The 24,574-nt window shown below is 42.4% G+C and overlaps 1 protein-coding gene across 10 annotated transcripts in view; it reads right to left on the bottom strand.

Annotated features, from left to right (window-relative positions):
• Window positions 1–23,993, bottom strand: part of OTUD1 (OTU deubiquitinase 1) — a 132,509-nt gene extending 108,516 nt beyond the window's left edge. For 9 of the 10 annotated variants that reach the window (XM_081556789.1, XM_081556791.1, XM_081556785.1 and 6 more), the window contains exon 1: window positions 21,662–23,655. In XM_081556789.1, coding sequence (XP_081412915.1) covers window positions 21,737–23,185 — 1,449 coding nt within the window. In that variant the 5' untranslated portion in view covers window positions 23,186–23,655 and the 3' untranslated portion in view covers window positions 21,662–21,736. Of the gene's footprint in view, window positions 1–20,494 lie in introns of those variants that run through there. The other variant, XM_081556792.1, reaches the window with a different exon arrangement.
• Between the last annotated feature and the right edge of the window lie 581 nt (window positions 23,994–24,574).

The raw sequence follows: 24,574 nt of genomic DNA, 5'->3' as shown, positions 1-24,574 counted from the left end.
GTTTATTCTCTTAACAGCACAGTGATATTTTTAGACAATAAGCGAAAGGTTTTATTTGTTTACTCACCTATTTAAAATCCTTCAAATTCTTGGAGGGAGCCCTGAGCTAGGAGGTTGTGAGAAGGTCTGAGGGAGGTGGGGTGAGAGGAAACCTGAGTGAGGTCGAGAGGACCTCGGAGGGCGTTGTCAGGAGCTCAGAGGGAGGAAGGTGAGAGAAGCTCCGAGGAGGGAGCGCTTCAGTTGTCTCGAGTGAAGAGGGTGTGAGGAGGTTTGATAGAGGAGGGCGAGAGAAGCCCTGAGGTAGGAGAGTGAGAAGAGCCCTGAGAAACCAGGGTGAGAGGAGCCATAAGTGAGGAGAGCGAGAGAAGCCCTGAGGGAGGAAGTTGTTCAGAGTCCTGAGTGAAGAGGCCGTAAGAAGCTTTGAGAGAGGAGGGCAATTAGAACCTCTGAGGGAGGTGGGAGGAGCCCCGAGTGATGAGGTGGGAGGAGCCCCAAGTAACGAGGTGGGAGGAGCCCCGAGTGACGAGGTGGGAGGAGCCTCGAGTGACGAGAGAGAAAGGAATGAAATCTATTGAATAAATGAGTGAATGATTTTCAAATATAAACCTGCTCCACAAAAACCATAGTGCCAGAACATAACATATTTATTGTGAAGTGTTATCTAAATGGCAACTAGTTGGTAATTGGTGCAGGCAAATATGCCTATTATTAATAGTTATCCCTGATGTGTGCAAGCAGAGGAAGTTCACTCCACTCCCACCCTACCCCAATGCATATTTTGTGAAAGTCTCTTACTTTTTCCATTTTTGGCTGACTGACAACTAAACGCAAAATCCTGGAATAATATCCAGACTGTACTGGCTGAATAGTATACTCTGTGTTAGTCGCTAAGTCATGTCCGACTTTTTGTGACCCCATGGACTATAGCTCACCAGGTTTCTCTGTCCATGGGATTCTCATCACTTGTTACTTTTTGTCTGAGCTGCTGGGTATGTGGGATTTTAGTTCCCTAGCCAGAGTCGGACACGACTGAAGCGACTTAGCAGCAGCCAGAGATGGAACCTGTGTCCCTGCAGTGCAGGTGGGAAATCCTAACCACTGGGCTGCCAGGGAAGTCCCAAGGGGTCATTGTATTTGTACTAAGGATCATCAGTTGGGTGAAACTTATCAGTTAAAATCAGTCAAGCAGTGGTAGCTGTTCTGGTGTTGACAGATTTGATTGTTAATTAACCATAACATAGGTTAGATGTCCTTTAAATTTCACATAAAGTTTTTTTTTTTTTTAAGGAATCTGCTTTTGAAATTTAAGAAGACAGTCATTGCTTATTATTTTGTTAAGCTCACTACTTTTCTGATCGACTAACAATATTTAATGAAGTCAATAGCCAGCAGTTAGTCAAATTACAAAACTGAAAATTGTCAATACAGGCATAATCTGTGAATAATTGACAAATATTGTTCAGCTCCTGGATTCTAGATTATAATTACCTTACCTATCACTTACTTAACAAATATGTATTTATTCTGGGTTAGGCAGGTGAGAGAGCTATCTGGATTCTAGAAGGAGATTCTTCAAATCATGCTTAATGGCTCAAATTGAGCTTTTACCTAATCAGGTCTCTGATGTATTTTCAAGATCCAAGATGAGGTATGATCCACAATGTCTGTCCTTCATTTCTACTTCAGAGAGTAGCCTGAATCTCTCTGGATCCCATTCAGCCTGAAACTTCACTTTAATCTATAGTATGTCAGCTAGTTTCTCTCTCAAAGGCAAATGAAAAAAATGTAGAGTCCCATTTCCCAGAGATCTTTCATCCAGACTGAAAGTAAATCCAGATGCTTAAATATTTTAACATATTTAGACAGGATCATTTAGTTTCTTACTTTCAAAATATAATCTTTTAAATTTAGACCTGAATGACAAGTGTGAAGAATAAGCAAACATGCAGAACAGTAAGACAAATTTACATTAACAAGTTTTATTACATCAACTGAGAGTCACAAGAGCTTCACATGCTCTAATAAACCCAGGGAATGCATAAGAGCCAACAACGCCAAGAACAAATTAAAAGTTCAGATGTCAGACTTGGTTCATTGACATCTTTGGAAATGGATTATTTTTAAGTTGAAAATCTGCTTTGAAAATAAATCTTACCATTATTTAAAGAGAACTTTATTTTTTAAAGTTAAAATAATCACTAGCATAAGAAAAAGTCTTGGTTTAAAAAAATCTAAAGTCTAATAGTAACTTTTAAAAAAATCAAATGAGGAAATTAAAAGATAGAATATATGCTGTAAGTCACAAAAAACTTAGGCACAAATTGAGTAGTTCTTAAAAACTGAGGCATAGGCTGCTCAAATACGGCACTTCTCATATAGGGGTAAATTGCTCTAATATATGTTTCTTTACTTCACAGGATCACAACACAACTTGAGCATAAAGGAGAAAAGGTGTCAGTTAATTTTGATAATGCTATAATTTCTCTTCCCCCAAAATCCATTTCTGTGTTGTGTTTAAATGTTAACAAAGTGAAACTTAGAGGAAACTTAATTAGATATACAAAGTGAATTAAGAGAATGGTTTCTTCCCGAATTTAATTCAAAGTGAATTTGAAAAAACAGGAATAAACTATTGGTGTCTAATGGAACCGTATGCCAACTCACACTTTATTCAAGTCAACATTGTTAATCTAATTCTCTATTTTAAATGAGCATTAATTTACTTTTCAGACTAAGCTTACAGGTTAAAATATCTTTGACACAAATTGCTATAAAGAATTTTTACTGAGAATTATTTCAAATCCAAAGAAAATAGACCCCATGGTAAAAATGAGATTTAGTTAGTGTTGCTATACATAATTTTTTTTACTAATACTTATCAACCTGGTTTAACTTTTCTCATGCTTTATAGAAAAAAAAATGTAGAAGAGTGTTTCATTTGACCAAAATCCATATTTATCCAGCTGTACATTTCTTGCATTTCTAGCTTCTGGATAGCCCAGAGGCACCCAGAGACTTGGCTCAAAAGTTTCTATAGTTACTTACTCATTGGCAACACTTACTCATTATCACTCCAGAGAAACAGTTTGAGATCTGGGTCACTCTTGAGTGTTAAAGTTCATCTTGCATTAATTAGAATTGATTTAACTGCAAACCAAAGAAATGTATCCCTGAGATCTAGAGCATCCCAGAGCACTGAAAGGAGTGTGAACTTATAAGCATCTTAATGCTTTATCTTCATTTTATTCTAATCTGAAGCTGGAAAATTCATGTTCCTTAGAAAAGATTATATACCACTAGTCAGTGGCAAGCTGGTAAATGTTTAACAATATCTCTGTAGAAAAGGTAACCTAACCCTAACCATAACTCTAACCCTAACCCTAACCCTAACCCTAAAAAAGGACTTCCCTTGTGACTCAGCTGGTAAAGAATCAGCCTGCAATGTGGGAGACCTGGGTTTGATCCCTGCGTTGGGAAGATCCCCTGGAGAAGGAAAAGGCTACCCACTCCAGTATTCTGGCCTGGAGAATCCCATGGACTATACCGTCCAAAGAGTCAGACACGACTGAGCGACTTTTACTTACTTACTGTAGAAAAGGAAGAGGAAGAGGAGATGTTTCTGACTGGTAGCACTGCCAAATACCATGGTGTAAATACTACCACTGTGGCTAATATCCAGCCGCCAGTGGAATATCAGGGAATGCAGAATTGGGAATAGAGGCTCAGTAGGACACCATTATGTAGTATTTCCACTATACAGATCCAAAGACATCAGTGAACTCAAGAACATATATAATAGTGAAATGGAGTAAAATAGGAAGTGATGGCTTGAGTATTTATTACTTTTGTCTTTTATACAGTGGATTCAAGTTTAGATAATGAAATTTTTAATCATTAATCATGGCTGAGTTTCACAATCACTTTACCAAGTTCTTGAAAATTGAACAAGCATCTCTCATGAGCCAATAAGAGCAGATTGCAGCACAGCCCAGTTATCTTGGTCATCTCTCTCCTTGGGTCTGTTTTTGTTCTTTTCCCTGAAATCATAGATCTAATACTCACTTTATGTTTTTTCATTTATCAAGACAACTAAGGAGTTTAATCATGTGAATGCTACATACCATGGAGATTAAATATTATTTTTCCATCTATTTTGTAAACAGTCAGTTGTTTGTATTACTGACTAGATGCTATTTAAGAACCTTTGTGGGTTTCATCTTTTGCTTACTTGTTTTTTATTTCCATCAGTTTATATTTTCTTGAGACTTACTAATTTTTCATTTTGCTGCAGTGTGATTTGAGAATGTGGCCCATATCATTTCCACTTTTAAAGTTCAGATTTTATTGTTGTGAAATATTTTTGTTAGTAATAAGAATAATAAAAGATGATAAAAGTTACTATTTGTGGAGTATATCCCAGAAACATTACATTATCTTCTCAAGAATCTGATAGAAAAGTGTTTTGACTCTGAATACCTATAAAACAAAGCTGAACAAAACTGTGTGCAATGCTTTCTTGGTGAGCACAGTCCCAGGCAGCAAGGGCAGGGAATGAGGAATAAGGAAGAAGAAAAGGCTATCAAGACAGCTGCACGGTCACCCAGGACATCTCCAGGTAACTATGTGGAACCAGTGCATCTCAGAATGGTCCACAGGGAAGGAAGAAGAGAAAGTTTGCCTGTAGATCATGTCCTCTACCTTCTGATCGCCAAAGTTCACCTTAGCAGGCATTAACACCCTGTAGTAGATTGTTTGCAAAAATGGTCACAGTAATTCCTCCCATTCCTGACTGCATGGTCCTTTGAAATGTGAATGCACAACAACTGCTAGCAAGAAGAGGAATCTATTTCTCCAGCCAAGACCAAACCCTTGAATCTGGATTTGGTCATGTGACTTTCTTTGGCCAAGGTGACATTAGCAAGTATGATATTGAACAGAGGTTGAGAGGTGTTTGTGCATCTGGGTTTGCCTTCTCTTGCTGCTGGGAACTTTTACCACCACGAAAATGACCCTGGGCTAATTTGCTGAGTGAATAGACAGTCATAGAGTTGTCTCAGCTGACATCGAGCCAACTGTCAGACATGTGGGTGAAGCTTCCCCACAAAGATCCTCCCTGGCAAGATCAACCAGCCTGCCAACAAACAGACCTGTTACTTCATTCTATACCCACCAGTCCCAGATGAGCCTGTTCAGACTAAAAGAACTGCCCAGGCATCCTTAGAATTGTGAGATGTTTAAAGGCCTTAAGTTTGTGGGTGTGTAACAAAAGCCAATTCATGGACTGTACCACACTTCCAGATTGGATTACCTAGCCCATTAAGTGGGTGCTGGAGAAGCCAGTCCTATGACCAATGTTTCAGTGTTTTCTTGGAGCCCAGAAGAAGTGCGAGAAACTGTATATTTTGGGCTCCAATCTAATGTCACTGGAACCACTACAGCTCCCAACATGATAGCTGTGGTGGGTGCCATGCTGAAGCCACACTACAGAGGAGGTGGGGGCAGCCAGTGGTGTGAAGAGACAAAGTGATGGGTGGGATATCCATAGAACAAGAACCAAAGTGTGGAGTTAGGGTCAAGCAATATGGAGACCTGCATAAGCTGCACAGACAGCAGCTTTCATTATGTGTGAATTAAGACTCTTAGCTTGTAAGTAATGAAAATAACTTGAAATAGCTTAGGGGAAAAAGGTTAAATCCTTTGGCTTATCTATTTTGTGTGTAGTAAGCTTCTTCATCATGCTGTAGCTGTGCTGTCTGTGCCAGGTGTGGTAGTGGAGGTCCCACAGTGGTCTTTGGGAATGGACCTGGCAACGTAGTACACAAGCCTCCGTTCTCTGGCTCACCAGAAAATTCTATAACCACCGAAGCAATCTGAGGTCAACAAATTTCTTAGCTGCTTAAAGTCACAGACTTAGAGAATGAAGTTATCGTTATCAGAGGGGAAGTGGGAGAGGGACAAGCAGGGAATTTGAGATTGACATGTACACACCGCTATATTTTAAATGAATAAGCAACTAGGACCTACTGTATAGCACAGGGGACTCTGTTCAATGTTATGTCACAGCCTAACGGGAAAAGAATTTGAAAAAGAATAGATACATGTATAAGCATAACTGAATCACTTTCCTGTACATCTGAAACTAACACATTGCTAATCAAATATACCCCAACATAAAAGATATAAAAATTTTCTTATCTGCTTAAACTAACCATATAGATTGTGTTGTTGACAATTAAGAATACTAACCTAGGCATGGGATTACAGCTTGGGAATCATTTTCTCTCAGAATTTGCAAATCATTTTTCCATAGTCTTCTGTTATGATGTTTCTCTTGAGAAGTTTGATGCCATGCTTGTTCCTAAACTTCTGGATGTGATTAACTCTTCCTCTCAGAAGGTTTTCATGTTATTCTTTTTAATCCCTAAAACTCTGAAATTTCTAGTTGAAATGTCATGGCATGGGTCTTCTCGCATTCATTTGGCGGCCACACACAGTTGTATATGTTGTACACTGCACCACTTTAGGGAGCCCTAGTCCCATCTCAATCCATAGACATGCCTGTGTATGATTTTTCACAAAGACCCTGTGGACACTCTGTGGGATATTAGAATCTGGAAACCACTATCCTTGAGTTCTGGGAAATCTTTCATATAATCTTTCTTCTCAACCATTGTCTCTATCCTATCTCTGGAAAACCTATTTTAGTCAAATATTGGGCTTCCAAGATTAATCTCATTTTCTTATTTTGTCCTTATTTTCCATTCCATGTCTCCTTGTTCCACTTTCTGAGAGATTTCCTTCACTTTATCTTTGAAACTTCTACTGAATAGTTCATTTCAGCTCTGCTATTTTTAATTAATAAGAGTGCTTTCTAAAAATAGCAATTCCTTCTCTAGGATCTTGATCTCATCTCTTTGAAGATATCAATTATGGATTTACTTTTTTTCTTATTTTGGCTTTTCTTCCATTCACTGCATTCTGTTTCCTGTCTTTTTTACTTGCTGTTTCTTTTTCACCTGTCAGTGCCCCTCTTCTACTTTAGATAGGATGCAAAATGCCTCAATTTGAACCCCAGACAATTTGACTCCAAAGACTTTCTTATGGGTAAAATAATTTGTGCAAGATATGATTATTATAGCCTCTAGTTATTAAAGATCTACCACAACCTATGAGTTTACATAGTACTTAGCATAGTACCTACTACTCTCCAGGTAGTCAATATTTGTTGAATGCATATTTATTTCCTATTCCCAAGAAGCATTTTTCTTAATTTTTCTCCTCTATTCACTGTACTAGGGTGGCTTGCCCAGAGCACCTTGTCACTCAATGAAAGCAGAGATACACTGACCCATGTTATTGTCATCTGTGTTCCTTGACTTTTCTCTAGGCATCTACAGATCATCGTTCTTATCTTGTCACAATACATTCCTGAAACAGGCTGGATAGACAGACAGGTAATGAAAGACAGGCTGCTGCTGCTGCTAAGTCGCTTCAGTCGTGTCCGACTCTGTGTGACCCCATGGACGGCAGTCCACAGGCTCCTCCATCCCTGGGATTCTCCAGGCAAGAATACTGAAGTGGATTGTCATTTCCTTCTCCAATGCATGCATGCATGCTAAGTCGCTTCAGTCGTGTCTGACTCTGTGTGACCTCGTGGACAGCAGCCCACCAGGCTCCTCTATCCACAGGATTCTCCAGGCAAGAATACTGGAGTGGGTTGCCATTTCCTTGTTCAAATGAAAGACATATAGACAGATGATCTGAATATAGATACTTGGGTCAGCTATGACTTTCTTTGTAACAATTTTATTTTTAAGATTTTTTTTTGACGTGGACCTATTTTAAAGTCTTAATTGAATTTATTAAAATATTGCTTCTGTTTTATGTTTTTTGGCCTTGAGGCACATGATATCTTAGTTGCCCGATCAGGAATCAAACCAGCCAACCCCTTGCATTCGAAGGCGAAGTCTTAACCACTGGATCACCAGGCAAGTTCCCTATATCAACTACTTTTGATTTACTCCTGCTAAGAAATGCTTATAGTATAGCCACTCTGACTTAACTAGGAGAACCTCTTCCTGCTCAAAACAAACTTTAGTGACCATCTCTGGCGTGAGTTATCTTTGCAGTTGGCTGCTCTGACGCATGTATACAAAGATTCTTATTAACCTTAACTTCAGAAGAGAAGCCTCATCCTTAAATTATAAATATGACACTTTTATGGAGCCTCTAGCCCACTAAGTCCCCACTAATGGTATATTTGTTTGTTTTCTTTTTTAGGGGTGAAGTGAAGTTTCTTTACTTTCTTTTAAAGACTTAGTGAATGAGTAAAAATTAGGAAAGACCACCTAATTTTAAGCAGAATAGACCACATAAAACTATTCTAAAAGAAAATCAAGCAGGACAGTGTTAAAGAAAAATAATTTGAAAATAGAGAAAGAGGGAAAAGTAAAACCAGCAAAATCCTAATGAAGCAAGATCTGTAAAAACTTAAAAGGATAAAGTTTTATATATTGTTCTTCCTGAAGAAAACCATGGCTTATGTGGAATTCCAGCTTGTCAAGCTATTTCTCATATACTAAAGAACAAGAATTCACTTTGTTTTATAGCAGAAACTAACACAATATTATAAAGCAATTATACTCCAATTAAAAGAGAAAAAAAGTATAGAAATAGAAAGATAGCTGCTGCAGCTGCTGCTAAGTTGCTTCAGTCGTGTCCAACTCTGTGCGACCCCATAGACAGCAGCCCACCAGGCTCCCCCGTCCTTGGGATTCTCCAGGCAAGAGGACTGGAGTGGGTTGCCATTGCCTGCTCCAATGCATGAAAGTGAAAAGTGAAAGTGAAGTCACTCAGTCGTGTCCGACTCTTCGCGACCTCATGGACTGCAGCCTACCAGGCCCCTCCGTCCATGAGATTTTCCAGGCAAGAGGACTGGAGTGGGTTGCCATTGCCTTCTCCCAGAAAGACAGCAGCCTTCTCAAAATATGGAAGACTTTGCAACATGTATATATTTAATCTGTGGCAATTACATTGTTGAGGATCTAATTAAGAATGTTAAACTATGGAAACTATTACTTCTACTTTTATATCTTTGTAATGTGAAACAAGTTAATGTATCTGTATCCCTAGATACTTGAATAATTTTCTTCTTGAAGAGTTTTCTTCTTCACTTCTTTTTGTTACAACAGCTTAACTATTAAACTGTGCTGTCTGTTTCTGTAGGGTCAAGCTGTTTTCTAAATTGGTGTAGCCATTTCTTTGCAAATTGCCACAATTCTGAATAGTAGTGACATCTGCCAACAGTTAATCAATAAAATGAAAAGGTAGAGAAAAATGTCAGAGAGCTATTTTCCTTTGAAAAGTTCAACATACATCTTAAATCTCTTTCCTCTTTGTCCCAGAATCCTGTATAAGCTGGAATTACTGAGGTGTCTGTCTCGGGTGTGCTCACTCAGTCGTGTTCAACTCTTTGCAACCCTGTGGACTGCCAGGCTCCTCTACTATTGTTTATTGAGACATGAGTTTTGTTTAAAGTGAAAAGCATAATTGTTTACTCCCCCACGTCTGTACTTTTCAACAACAAGGCAAAGGCAATGAAATGACACCTAAGAGTTTCCTGACTGTTTTTCTACTTCTTTCATCCTATTACATATCCAGTATAGCTGAAATTTCATTGCAAGAAATAAAAAGTGTGAATGTTTCCTGTTTGTTATTAGAACGAAAACCCTTACTTGAGTTTATTTTACAAATTGGCTGCACAGGGGTTCTGTGACACATCGGTATAAATTCCTTCCACAATTACCTAATTTGCACACCACTTTGTTGTACCTTGATAAGCTTAGAAATACAACCACATCAGTTCAGTTCAGTTCAGTCACTCAGTCATGTCCCACTCATTGCAACCCCATGAACCACAGCACACTAGTCCTCCCTGTCCATCACCAACTCCCGGAGTTTACTCAAACTCATGTCCATCGAGTCGGTGATGCCATCCAGGCATCTCATCCTCTGTCGTCCCCTTCTCCTCCTACCCCCAATCTTTCCCAGCATCAGGGTTTTTTCCAGTGAGTCAACTCTTCACATGAGGTGGCCAAAGTATTGGAGTTTCAGCTTCAAAATCAGTCCTTCCAATGCACACCCAGGATTGATCTCCTTTAGGATGGACTGGTTTGATCTCCTTGCAGTCCAAGGGACTCCCAAGAGTCTTCTCCAACACCACAGTTCAAAAGCATCAATTCTTCGGCGCTCAGCTTTCTTCACCGTCCAACTCTCACATCCATACATGGGCACTGGAAAAACCATAGCCTTGACTAGACGGACTTCTGTTGGCAAAATAATGTCTCTGCTTTTTAATATACTATTTAGGTTGGTCGTAACTTTCCCACCAAGGAGTAAGTGTCTTTTAATTTCATGGCTGCAATCACCACCTGCAGTGATTTTGGAGCCCAAAAAAATAAAGTCTGACACTGTTTCCACTGTTTCCTCATTTATTTCCCATGAAGTGATGGGACCAGATGCCATGATCTTAGTTTTCTGAATGTTGAGCTTTAAGCCAACTTTTTCACTCTCCTCTCTCACTTTCTTCAAGAGGCTTTTTAGTTCCTCTTCACTTTCTGCCATAAGGGTGGTGTCATCTGCATATCTGAGGTTATTGATATTTCTCCCAGCAATCTTGATTCCAGCTTGTGCTTCTTCCAGCCCAGCGTTTCTCATGATATACTCAGCATATAAGTTAAACAACCAGGGTGACAATATACAGCCTTGACGTACTCCTTTTCCTATTTGGAACTAGTCTGTTGTTGCATGTCCAGTTCTAACTGTTGCTTCCTGACCTGCAGACAGGTTTCTCAAGAGGCAGGTCAGTTCAGTTCAGTCGCTCACTCGTGTCCGACTCTTTGTGACCCCATGAATCACAGCACGCCAGGCCTCCCTTGTCCATCACCAACTCCCAGAGTTTACCCAAACCCATGTCTATCGAGTTGGTGATGCCATCCAACCATCTCATCTTCTGTCGTCCTCTTCTCCTCCTGCCCCCAATCCTTCCCAGCATTAGGGTCTTTTCCAATGAGTCAACTCTTCGCATGAGGTGGCCAAAGCATTGGAGTTTCAGCTTCAACATCAGTCCTTCCAATGAACACCCAGGACTGATTTCCTTTAGGATGGACTGGTTGGATCTTTAGGATGGACTGGTTGGATCTGGTATTCCCATCTCTTTCAGAATTTTCCACAGTTTATTTTGATCCACACAGTCAAAGGCTTTGGCATAGTCAATAAAGCAGAAATAGATGTTTTTCTGGAACTCTCTTGCTTTTTCGATGATCCAGCAGATGTTGGCAATTTGATCTCTGGTTCCTCTGCCTTTTCTAAAACCAGCTTGAACATCTGGAAGTTCACGGTTCACGTATTGCTGAAGCCTGGCTTGGAGGATTTTGAGCATTAATTTACTAGCGTGTAAGATGAGTACAATTGTGTGGTAGTTTGAGCATTCTTTGGCATTGCCTTTCTTAAGGATAGGAATGAAAAACTGACCTTTTCCAGTCCTGTGGCCACTGCTGAGTTTTCCAAATTTGCTGGCATATTGAGTGTAGCACTTTCACAGCATCATCTTTCAGGACTTAAATAGCTCAACTGGAATTCCATCACCTTCACTAGCTTTGTTCGTATTGATGCTTTCTAAGCCCACAACCACACAGACCATTGCTGATTATTCAAGAGAATTTCTAGTCTAAGTGGAACATTCATTTGAGGGCTTCCCTGGTAGCTCAGTCGGGAAAGAATCTGTCTACAATGTGGGAGACTTGAGTTCGATCCCTGGGTCCAGAAAATCCCCTGGAGAAGGGAACATTCATTTAAACTCAGTCATTACTTCAAGCAAACATCACTGAGGCTGCTTCTCTACACATTGCCAATCCACTAGACAGCAACACTCCCTAAAATCAGTCCAATTCAAAGTATAAAAAGCAGAGAATGGATGGGGCAGAAAGTGGGAGGAAGGGGAGAAGGTTCTGCTTTAACTGTTTTAAAATATAAAATGCACATTTACCACTGGGGAGTTTTTTCAAATTGTCATTGTCTATTCAAAAGCAAACTTATGGTTACCAAAAGGAAAAGGTAGGCGAGGGATAAATTGGGAGTTTGGGATTAACATATACACACTGCTATATATAAGACAGACTTCCCTGGCAGCTTAGCTGGTAGAGTCCACATGCAATGCAGGAAACCACAGTTTGATTCCTGGGTCAGGAAGATGCCCTGGAGAAGGGATGGGCTACCCACTCCAGTATTCTTGGGTTTCCCTGGTGGCTCAGACGATAAAGAATCCACCCACGATGCAGGAGACCTGGGTTTGATCCCTGGGTCAGGAAGATCCCCTGGATGAAGGCATGGCAACCCACTCCAGTATTCTTGCCTGGAGAATCCCATGGACAAAGGACCCTGGTGGGCTACAGTCCATAGGGTTGCAAAGAATCGGACAAGACTGAGCAACTAAGTACAGCACAGCATAGCATATAGAAGACAGATAATTGACAAGGACCTACTGTATAGCACAGGGAACTCTACTTAATACTCTGTAATAACCTAAATGGGAAAAGATCTGAAAAAGAATGGATATTATGTATAAACTGAAACACTTTGCCATACACCTGAAACTAACACAACACTATAAATCAACTATAATATAAAATAAAAATTAAATTTTAAAAATTGTCCTTCTATGGCCTAAAAATTGTCATTCTATGGTCTATTGTCAAAAACTGTCTAAAATCTATTTGTCAACACACTAATGCAAGGTGGCTACTCAATCTGTTCAACCATTCTAACCAATATGAGGGAAAAAAATTTTACCTTCAAGGAAAGGAAAGGCCAGGAAATGAAAGACTAACTTATTTACACAATGCAGACATAATATACATTTATTAAAGGAGTATTAAAGAGAGGGCTTTCTTGATAGCTCAGTTGGTAAAGAATCTGCCTGCAATGTGGGAGACCTGGGTTCAATTCCTGGGTTGGGAAGATCCCCTGCAGAAGGGAAAGGCTACCCACCCCAGTATTCTGGTATGGAGAACTCCATAGACTATAGTCCATGGGGTCAGAAAGAGTCGGACACAACTGAGTGACTTTCACTTTCATTAAAGAGAGGAAATTTTTTTAAAAATTCATATTTGTACTAGACCTGTCTATGTGTACCATGATTTGCAGTCTTAGATGAACGTCTGATATTTTAATTACTTTACCATTAGCATATCTTGGTGGACTAAATACAAAAATGCACAGCAAGGGGATCTCCCTGGTAGTCCAGTGGTTAAGAATCTACCTCCCAATGCAGGGGACACAGGATTGATCCCTGGTCTGGGAATACCAGCAGTGGCCACAGGACTGGAAAAGGTCAGTTTTCACTCCAATCCCTAAGAAAGGCAATGCCAAAGAATGCTCAAACTACCTCACAATTGTACTCATCTCACATGCTAATAAAGTAATGCTCAAAATTCTCCAAGCCAGGCTTCAGCAATACGTGAACTGTGAACTTCCAGATGTTCAAGCTGGTTTTAGAAAAGGCAGAGGAACCAGAGATCAAATTGCCAACATCTGCTGGATCATCGAAAAAGCAAGAGAGTACCAGAAAAACATCTATTTCTGCTTTATTGACTATGCCAAAGCCTTTGACTGTGTGAATCACAATAAACTGTGGAAAATTCTGAAAGAGATGAGAATACCAGACCACCTGACCTGCCTCCTGAGAAACCTGTATGCAGGTCAGGAAGCAACAGTTAGAACTGGACATGGAACAACAGACTGGTCCCAAATAGGAAAACTAGTACGTCAAGGCCATATATTGTCACCCTGCTTATTTAACTTATATGCAGAGTACATCATGAGAAACGCTGGGCTGGAGGAAGCACTAGCTGGAATCAAGATTGCCGGGAGAAATATCAATAACCTCAGATATGCAGATGACACCACCCTTATGGCAGAAAGTGAAAAAGAACTAAAGAGCCTCTTGATGAAAGTGAAAGAGGAGAGTGAAAAAATTGGCTTAAAGCTCAACATTCAGAAAACTAAGATCATGGCATCTGGTCCCATTGCTTCATGGGAGTTAGACGCAAAAACAGTGGAAACAATGGCAGACTTTATTTTTTTAGGCTCCAAAATCACTGCAGATGGTGACTGCAGCCACGATATTAAGACGCTTACTCCTTGGCAGGAAAGTTATGAGCTACCTAGACAAAATATTAAAAAGCAGAGATATTACTTTGCCAACAAAGGTCCATCTAGTCAAGGCTATGGTTTTTCCAGTAGTCATGTATGGATGTGAGAGTTGGACTATAAAGAAAGCTGAGCGCTGAAGAATTGAGCTGTGGAGAAGACTTTTGAGAGTCCCTTGGACTGCAAGGAGATTCAACCAGTCCATCCTAAAGGAGATCAGTCCTGAGTGTTCATTGGAAGGACTGATGCTGAAGCTGAAACTCCAATACTTTGGCCACCTGATGTGAAGAGCTGACTCATTGGAAAAGACCCTGATGCTGGGAAAGATTGAAGGTAGGAGGAGAAGGGGATGACAGGGGATGAGATGGCTGGATGGCATCACCGACTCGATGGACATGAGTTTGGGTAAACTCTGGGAGTTGGTGATGGACAGGGAGGCCTGGCGTGCTGCAGTCCATGGGGTTGAAAAGAGTAGGACACAACTGTGCAACTGAACTGAACTGAACTTGGAAGACCCCACATGCTGTGCGGCAACTAACTGTGCACAGCAGCTACTAAAGCCTGCACTCACTACAGCCTGCGCTCCGAAAGGAGAGAAGCTACTGCAGTGAGAATCCAGGGCACCACAACTAGAGAGTGGGCCCCACTTGCCACAACTAGAGAAAGCCCACATGCGGCAATGAAGACCCAGTGCAGCCAAAACTAAATAAATAATAAATTTTAAAAGTGCATAGCATGGTAACTAGACTTACTGTTGTGATCATTTTGAAAGGTATAGAAATATTAAATCACTATGTTGTGCACCAGTAACCAATATAGCATTATAGGTCAATTTTACTTCAAAAACAAATTCACCGGAAAAGTGATCAGATTTGTGATTACCAGAGGTCAGGGGTGCATGGGGGCAGGAGTTGGATGAAGGCAAAGGGTACAAACTTCCAGTTATAACTGAGTACTACATTTGCTAATTTGTGTCCAACTCTTTGCCACCCCATGGACTCTAGCCTACCAGGGTCCTCCGTCTATGGGATTCTCCAGGCAAGAATACTGGAGTGGGTTGCCATGCCCTCGTCCAGGGGATCTTCCTGACCCAGGGATCAAACCCATGTCTCCTGCATTAGCAGGCAGATTCTTTACTATTGAGTCACCTGGGAAGCCCCAGGAATGTACAGTGCAGCATGATAAATATAATTAGCATTATTTCATGTTACATACGAAAGATGCTAAAAGAATATATCCTAAGAGTTCTCATCTCAGGGGAAAAAAGCTATTTTTTTCTATTTCTTTAATTCTGTATCTATTGGATGATGGATGTGCACTAAACTTGCTGTGGTAATCATTTCATGATGTATGTATGTTCATTTCATTATGTTGTACACCTTAAAACTTATACAGTGCCGTATGCCAATTATAATTCAATAAAACTGGAAGAAGAAAAAAGAATCACAATAATTAAAAAGATCTATTTAAAAAGTTAAAACATTGATATATTAAGAAAAAACACCATTAGGAAACATAAACACTATCAATAAAATTTCACAAGCAAAAGGAAGACAATAGCAGGTACATGTTATAAAGGATGGCACATGGCCAAGAGGGAGCAAAATATTAACCAGGCAATGATACCAACTCCAATTTCGAGGCTTCGGATAACTAATACGTGTTGTTTTGTTTTGATTTAATGTGCCACTGCACACATTCACAAGTCCCTTAATCAAACAAATTCAGCATTTCCAGGATACCATCAAAGAACGTAAAAAGGAAGACAAAGGCAAAAAAAGCTCTCTGGTTGACTAAAAACTAAAGCTTAAGTACATTACTCATAGCAGAGCATCCTGGTGCTGCATGAGAAACTCATTTCGTATTATCTTAGAATCAATTCTGACAAACATGCTTGATGGTGTCTCTAATTCAACATGGGAATTTATAATGGAGAATTAGGGCTGGAGAGAGAGTAGTGACAGGAACAATCAGAAAGTGAGGGAGGAGACAGGAAAGTACAAAACATGAATAAAAGTCGCAGTACTCTGAGATCCTTTGAAGTACAAAGGGACTATCACACATTAGCAATCCACCAAGGTTTCAAGTCCAGAGACCCTTGCCATCAGGAGACCCCCTCCCCCAAGTCATTAAGGGAAGATTAAACTGTACTGTTATTCTACAAAGGCTAAGAAGTGTACCATAGGTTACCTCTTAAAGAGTTTTATAAAAAGCAGTTGTTCTGGGGACTTCTGGCAGTCCAGTGGTTAAGACTGTGCTTCCACTGCAGAGGACTCTGTTTTGATCCATGGTCGGGGAACTAAGACCCTGTATGCCACTAGGCACACCAAAAAAAAAAATAGGCAGTTTTTTGGTTTTATACTTTACATGTAAATGGACTATTTAATTATTAGAAATTTCACTTGTGAGAAAGCAGGCTAGATAATGTTTTACTATGAGTAATCTGATGACAGTGAACTCTCTGAACTTGACTCACAGAATAATGGTCATTGACCTAATTTACAGCAGGAAGAAACACACTGATTTTTCCCCCTATAGATCTATTTTGATCTGATGCATGCTACTTGCCCAGGCTCTACACCAATGGCATAAGCATGAAGCTAGAACTATTGAACACAACAATCCTAGAGAGCAAGCTTGAAATCTGTTCCACCATTTCCACCCCCCAACTAGATCATAGAAAGAAAACAGCAAAACTAAGAATTGCTGTAGACTAGACTTGGGATGGGTGTTACCCCAAAGCAAGTCAGACCAACTTCCTTTGGACATAGCAACACCTTTAAAATCACTTTAGTGAAGTTCTCCTTTTAAATAATCTGAGCTTGGTCTCAAGATGTTTGGAAGATGACACAAAGAGAAAAATCAATAAATTCTAAATTTTGGTTTCAAAAACCTATTTTTTCCCATTATAGAATTCAATATTTTAATACCCTTTTCATAAAACTACTTCAGTTTAACATGTTCAGAATTATCAGTGATAATTCCCAGTAATTTGAGAGTCAAATCATTTTTAATTTCACATCCACCAACTAAATTCCAAAACTCTATTTCCCTTCAATTTGTTCCTTCATTCAACAAATATTTACTGAACATTGACTCTGCTAGGTACCAGCTTGGAAGCCTGGGGACTAGAGAGAGAACCGGTATCCATGGCATTGTGTACATTTGTGGAATGAAACTGAAATGCCATCCAGTTTCTTGTTGACTCTTTGAGACAGTTATAGACACTCTAGGGATGTCAAAAGGAGAAGGCAATGGCAACCCACTCCAGTATTCTTGCCTGGAAAATCCCTTGGACGGAGGAGCCTGGCGGGCTTCTGTCCATGGGGTCGCGAGGAGACTGATGCGACTTAGCAGCAGCAGCAGCAGGGATGTCAAAATAAATAAAGTCTGGACTTATAATTTCATGTGACAAATAAATTTGAACATGATACACATTTGAAGGATATACTCTTGAATTGAGAGTGTTTTGAACTGTGGTGTTGGAGAAGACTTGAGAGTCCCTTGGAATGCAAGATCAAACCAGTTAATCCTACCAGAAATCAGTCCTGAATATTCATTGGAAGGAGTGATGCTGAAGCTGAAGCTCTAGTACTTTGGCCACCTGATGCAAAGAACTGACTCACTGGAAAAGACCTGGATGCTGGGAAAGATTGAAGGCAGGAGGAGAAGGGAACAACACAGAACAAGATGGTTAGATGGCATTACCAACTCGATGGACATGAGTTTGAGCAAGCTCCAGGAGATGGTGAAGGACAGGGAGGCCTGGCTTGCTGCAGTCCATGGAGTCACAAAGAGTTGGACACAACTGAACCACTGAACAACAATTCTTCAATTATTCCACTACATTTTCCTACATATGAAATTATCCAATGTCCAAAGGTCTAAAATCTATTTTTATTCTTGATGCTTTTCCTTCATATGAGCATACTGAACACCAAGCTAAAATTTTAAGAGTTTAAACTTTCTCATCTCTTCGGGAAGGAGGAAAAACACATGAAGTAGTAAGATTATCTCAAGATCCTTTTTCAGTACAAAAATTATGAAGAAAAGATTGCAACCTAAGACTGTATTTACCCAAGCTGAAACTAACCAATTCCAATGTTTAAAGGCTCTTAAGGCATTTCCTCTTCTCTACAAAATGTGGTTTCTGGGTAAAGGCTCTGTGCCTCATGAATATGTTACTATATAAGGCATATGGACTACAAGTTTAGAAAAACGTAATTGAAGAATCACATTCGAATGCCCTTGTACCACTTATCAATAGTGGTTTGCTGCTGCTGCTAAGTCGCTTCAGTCGTGTCCGACTCTGTGCGACCCCAGAGACGGCAGCCCACCAGGCTCCGCTGTCCTCGGGATTCTCCAGGCAAGAATACTGGAGTGGGTTGCCATTTCCTTCTCCAGTGCATGAAAGGGAAAAGTGAAAGTGAAATCGCTCAGTCGTGTCCGACTCTTAGCGACCCCATGGACTGTAGCCTACCAGGCTCCTCCGTCCATGGGAATTTCCAGGCAAGAGTACTGGAGTGGGGGTGCCATTGCCTTCTCCACAATAGTGGTTTACTTTAGTCCAATTAAATATGCTAACATGAGTCTATTTTATCTCAGAGAAAAAAATGTGAGTGGAAAATGAATAAAAGAGACTTCCCTGGTGGTCCAGTGGTTAAGAATCTGCCGTGTAATGCAGGAGACACAGGTTCAACCCCTGGTCTGAGATCCTGTATGCCTCAGGGCAACTAAGCCCATGCACCACAACTACTTAGCCCTCACCCTAGAGTCTGTGGCTCTCCAACAAGCCACTGCAATGAGAAGCCCACGCACCACAACAAAGACCTAACGCAGACAAAACTAATTTTTTTTAAAGAAGAAAGAAAATAAACTAGAGGATCGAATTAATTTTAGATTTTCATCAAAATCTTGACATACAATGCTATTTTTAAATGAGACAATAAGACAAAAATCACACTAATAGTTATTTGTATCATAGTTTTTATCTATGTACTACTTTAATACAATTTTCAAGGTAACAGTATGATTTTCATACTACTTTACCTGAAAACACAATTAGATTTCCGTATAGAATCTACACTCCCCCATCATATTTTACAGGGTAGTAAGCTCTAAAGAAACTTTAGCTCACAGCACCAACTGAACACATCATTCCTTCATATACAGTTTTGAGCCCCTTAGCTGCTGAGTAACTGAAGGAATGAACTGTTTAATAAATGTTTGCTAAAAGCAAACGAGTCAAGCACATTTCCATCTCTTCCACTGCTCAAGTCCTTGGTGATCCAGGATTGTTAACTGCTAACATATAAAAGTGGGATGGCAGGAAAGAATAAACACGGAGCATAAAGGAGTGACAAATATTACATTTCTTCCAAACAATAGCAACAAAAAACCATAGAAAAAGGATGAGAAAGACATAACCTTTCAGACAAGACAACCAAAATAACATGCTGCCATGGAATACAATCTTAGAATCCATTTAATGAAACATATCAACCTCCTTGGGAATCTAAATCCAGGACTTGGGATCCCAACTTGAAAATGAAACAGAACACCACTGTGGAAAGACAGTTTCCTCAAAACTGTAATGGGCTTACAGAAAGCCTTTTAGGAACTTATACTTAAGTCTATTCATTTCTTGTATTAACTCCAAGCACCCCAAACTTTATCCACCTCTAAATAGAGTGGAGAAAAGGGGGAAAAACACATTTAGCTATGTAATTCAAACAAGGAATTTCTTTCTTCCCGTGTTATGTAATTAGTGAAGCTATGAAGCAAAACTTAACAAATAACCAGAGATTCATGGTTAGGTAACATTTAAACCTTTGACAAATTGCCTTCCCTTGATAGCCAATGGCATCCTTCTATTGGTCCTTGACCATCCTTCCATGGTTAAGCGATGAACTCAAAGTCAACTGTCTATAAGCATGACATCAACTGAAAAGCAAGAAGTTCAAACTAGTTGGGTTGATCCTGCAATAAGCATGTCAGCATTATGTGTATAGACACACTTCTCAACTAAATCTGATAACACATCTTAAAATTAAGGGAGTCCCTTAACCTCAAGAGGCCAGACGGCATAAAAGGGCATTTCTTTGGTTACTCTAAAACATTTAAATCTGGGAATTCCCTGGTGGTCCAGTGCTTAGGACTCCGTGCTCCCAATGCAGGGCACATGGATTTGATCCCTGGTCAGGGAACTAAGACCCTGCATGCCGCCTGGTGCAGCCAAATAAAAAAATAAATAAAAGTTATTTCAGGCAAAAAGACACTGTAAAAGTAAAATTACACATTTTATTCACTCATTCCATCAGCTGAGAATTGCTCTATTGTACAAATACAGTATTGTACAATAAAAAATCACAACATGTTACAAAATAAAAAAGTACAAACTGCATTGCTTAATAAATACCACTAAAAGTAGTTAAAGTGGAAATGAGATAGATTTTAGGTTGAAAACATTGTTTGACCCAGCAAACCATACAAGCTCTGTATACAGACATTTGTACTGTACATAATACAGGGCAATCCTATTTTGCCTTGTGAAAGAATTTAAAAGTAATAGACTATTAAGACAGTATTCTCCTGCTATAAAATAATTGCCAAGGTTGATTGGAGGCATTTATGCCATTAATTTTCAAATCTCTCAGTTGAATCCAAGAAACTATATATGAAGCAGGAGGCTTATCTTGTCACAAAGTTTTCTATCATGTTAAAAAATTCTTTTTCAACAAAAAGACAAATATAAATAAAAACAACTGAGAGAGCACCAGACAATCTAAACATCAACCAGAGTACAGAATAATCACTCTGCCATCAGCAAATATCAGACTTTCATTCAAGTAAGAGCTGGTACTATTCTTTAAAAACAAAAATCTTCCCACAACCTCCCCTTAAGTATTTTCTCTTTAAAAGGTTGACCATTTCTAGAAAAATAATGATTTTCCAAACAACTAATCTGTCATCAAAACGGAATGGGCCAATTATCTGGTAACATGAAAGCATCAATAGCCATTTGAAATAATTATCTAAGAACTCTAAAATTCAAATCCAACAACATAAAATACTAAATCACAAACTCTGCTCAAATTAATTAACTTCATATAAAGCACTTCTCTGAATTTATGCTGGAAAGCTGTTTGTCAAAATGGAACACATCTTAGATGAAGGTACACCAACTGTTAAAAATGTTGTGCAAAAATACGTTTTTATAGAAAATAGATTACCAGGAATGAACAAATTTACACTGAGAAATCAGCTTGCAAATTAAGTAGTGCCAACTTTATACAGCAAATCATAAATAGCAGTAGGATCACCCACCCAAAGCTACCATGAAACATCATTTAGGTGCCCAGCAACCTTCAGCTCTGAGGAGAAAACATTCAAAAAACTGATTAAGGCATTACACCTACAGTAAATCTACTAGAAAGTTTAAAAGTGCAATTACCCTGATTAAAGTTCATATAACTCTCCAAACACAAATTAGGTACGCAATTTTCCCAGGGCGAGGATCTCAGACACTTCAAGAGCATGCATTTTGCTCAATATACATTTTGGACAGGGATATGGCCATGGACTTGGCGAGTTCTTCATCGCGTTTTCTCTGCACTTGAGTCTGCCTGCACCAAGTGTCATACTCCGGGTTCGGATACGAGTGATCAAACACCGCGTCATAATGTCCGTTACTGAGCCAACTGAGCCAAATACTAGGCCTTAGGGAATCCTCCGGGCCCAAATAGTGAATCATGGTAGACACCGTGGGGCTCTCCAGCCTCCCTCCAGTAGTCAGATGGATATTCACATTCAGCATCTGCCCCATGGCCAGCAGTTCAGGGTACCCGGCCCACGCCCCGTCCTGGGCAGCAGCGATGATAAACTCCCCCACGTCGCCCTCAATCAAGGGGCTAAAGTGGTCGAGGTGGTCGGCGATGTAGTGCACCGTCTGTTCCCGTAGCTCCCGGTGCAGGCTCTGGTCCCCGTACACCGCCTTGCTGACCGCCCGGTAGAGGCAGTTGCCGTCGGGAATGATGTGAAATCGGTACTTGTTCCTCTGCCGCAGGTACTTGTCCTGCCTCTCCACCTCCGCCAGGTACAGGGCCAGCTTCTCGTCCCTAGGATCCGACCTGGACACGATCACCGCCTCAGTCGCGCTGCCCGGGGCAGCCTCGCCGCTCCGGGCCGGGGCCTCCTCGGCCTCCGGGTCGGGCCGCCCCGGCTCTTCGGCGCCAGGAGCGTCGCCGCGGTCGCCGGCTCTGTCCCAGACGCGGAGGTTCCTCTCCACCGGGCGCTCCTCGGCCCATGGGCCGGGGCCGGGCTCCAGGCTCCCCGGGGTCGGCGCGGGGCCGCGGTGCTTGGCGGCGGCCAGGGCCTGGCGGTGCTCGCTCAGTCGGAAGTTTCTGTCGGGCCCCTCGCGGGTCGCGTCCAGACCGGCAGGCTCCGGGCCGTCGGGCCTCAGCAGCTCCTCCAGAAGCCAGGCCGAGGAGCCCCGCCGCGGCGGGACCGGAGCGCCTGGTGCCGGGGCCAGCAGGAGGCAGCGGCCGCGCGGGGCGGAGGGCGCCGCGGCGCCGGGCTCGGGGCCGCGCAGCAGGAGCCGGTCGGCGCCCAGGGCCCGCACGGTGATCTGCGCCGTGGACGTGTAGTGCGGCGGCAGCGGCGGCTTGCAGGACCCGCCGGGCGGCCCGGCGGCGGCGGCGACTGAGGCGGGGGCGGCGGCCCCGGACACCATCTCGAAGCAGGAGGAGAAGGCGGGCATCTTGGCGGCAGGAGCGGCGGCGGCTTCGCGGGGCTCAGCGGCCGCGGCCGGCTGGCACTCACCGGTCTCGGGCTCCGGCGCGCCACCGGCGGGTCCTGGGGGCTGCAGAGAGACCTTGAATGAGGCGGCGGTGGCGGCAGCGGGAGGAGCGGCGGTTGCGGCCGTGGGACCCGGGCCCCCGGCTGGGTAATGGGTGCAGACGCTGCTGTAGAGCTGCATGTCCCTGCCCGCCGCTCGGCCCCTTATAGGCGCGCCGAGCCCCGGTGAGGGGACACACCCTCCGGGCCCGGGGGAGGGGGCCGGCCGAGCGCGGTGACCCAGTGCCCTGAGAATAGAAATGACCGAAGGGCCGCCGGCGCGTCAGGAGCTGCAAATAGCGCCCGGGTCCCCGCCAAATTCCTGCTGCGCCACAGCGCACGGTGGGGGCGGGGAGGGGACGCGCGCTCGATCCCTGCCGGCGCTTGCGGCCCGCAGACCCGGGACGCGTGCGCCCGCCGCCGCTACTCCTGCCCGCGGCCGCCGCTGAGGACTCTCGGAGGTAGCCGCCCGCCCTGCTGGAGCGCGTCCCGCCGGCTAGCAGCACTGCAGGGCGCGCGGACGGGCCAGGAGGCGGGGCCACGGTTGTTTACCTCAGACAGCGCTGCCGCGTCACGTGCCCCGGCTGGAATGTGCGGCTCGTCGCGGCGTCCCATTCAACCGCCGGGGCTCGCCCCACCCCCCGGTTCGCCCCACCCCTTTCGGTGACGTCATGGGCGTGGCCCGCAGCGCGGGCGACGGGCGCGCGGGCGGGAGAGCGCGGAGGCGCGGAGGAGCGGAGGCCTGTGTGGCCGTAGCCGCTGCCCCACTTCAGCCTTAGTTTTTAGGCGGCGCGCTTTTCTGCGCTTCAGCAGTGGATCTTGGTGGGTTCCGGGCAGCTTCGGGCGGACAAGAATGCAGAAAGTGCGTTTCAAAAGAAGCTTCCGAGTTCTGCTTGGAGACAGCTGCCCTAAAACCTGCATGGCCTCTGTATTGTCGTTGCACCACTGCCATCTTTTTCACTCATCCCTGAGATTATATTGTTAACGTAGTAGTGTGACGCCTCCCTTTCTCCCCAGCACCTTGCCGCCCTGCTAAACCGAAACCAACTTTTCTGCAGTCCTAACCCGTGTTGACAAGCAAATACAAGTCTTGGATGAAATACCAAATGCCTAACAGGGCCTCTTGAAAATAGGTGCAGCTGTTCACCGTAGGTCAGCGGTAAAGAGGGTCGTGATGCATTGTGAGAATGTTGAAATTGAACAGAATGTTGAACATAATTCTACGCTATTGTGGTAGATGTCCCTGTTTGTAAAGGAAAGCTATAATACTCGTGATCAACTTATATACTGACTGTATAGCAGTGGGCAGCTCTTGCTATATTCTCAGCTTTGATCACATGCTAAACTGACAGACCCTAAATGTTCAGAGTGAACCTAAGAAGCTGTCTCACTGTTTCAGTGATGAGGAAATAGCTTATGTTATGGTATAAGCCTCCCCACTCCGTATACTCTTGTGAATCGTAGGTTACGTGAATGGAAAGACTTACTTAGTCTTGATGACTATTATAGTTAAAAACCCAGCACAGAGCCT

The sequence above is a fragment of the Giraffa tippelskirchi genome, chromosome 13, assembly GCF_054371585.1.
Source record: "Giraffa tippelskirchi isolate mGirTip1 chromosome 13, T2T-mGirTip1v1.2.pri, whole genome shotgun sequence".
NCBI classification, from domain to species: Eukaryota; Metazoa; Chordata; class Mammalia; order Artiodactyla; family Giraffidae; genus Giraffa; species Giraffa tippelskirchi.
This window is presented reverse-complemented; position numbering and strand designations above follow the sequence as displayed.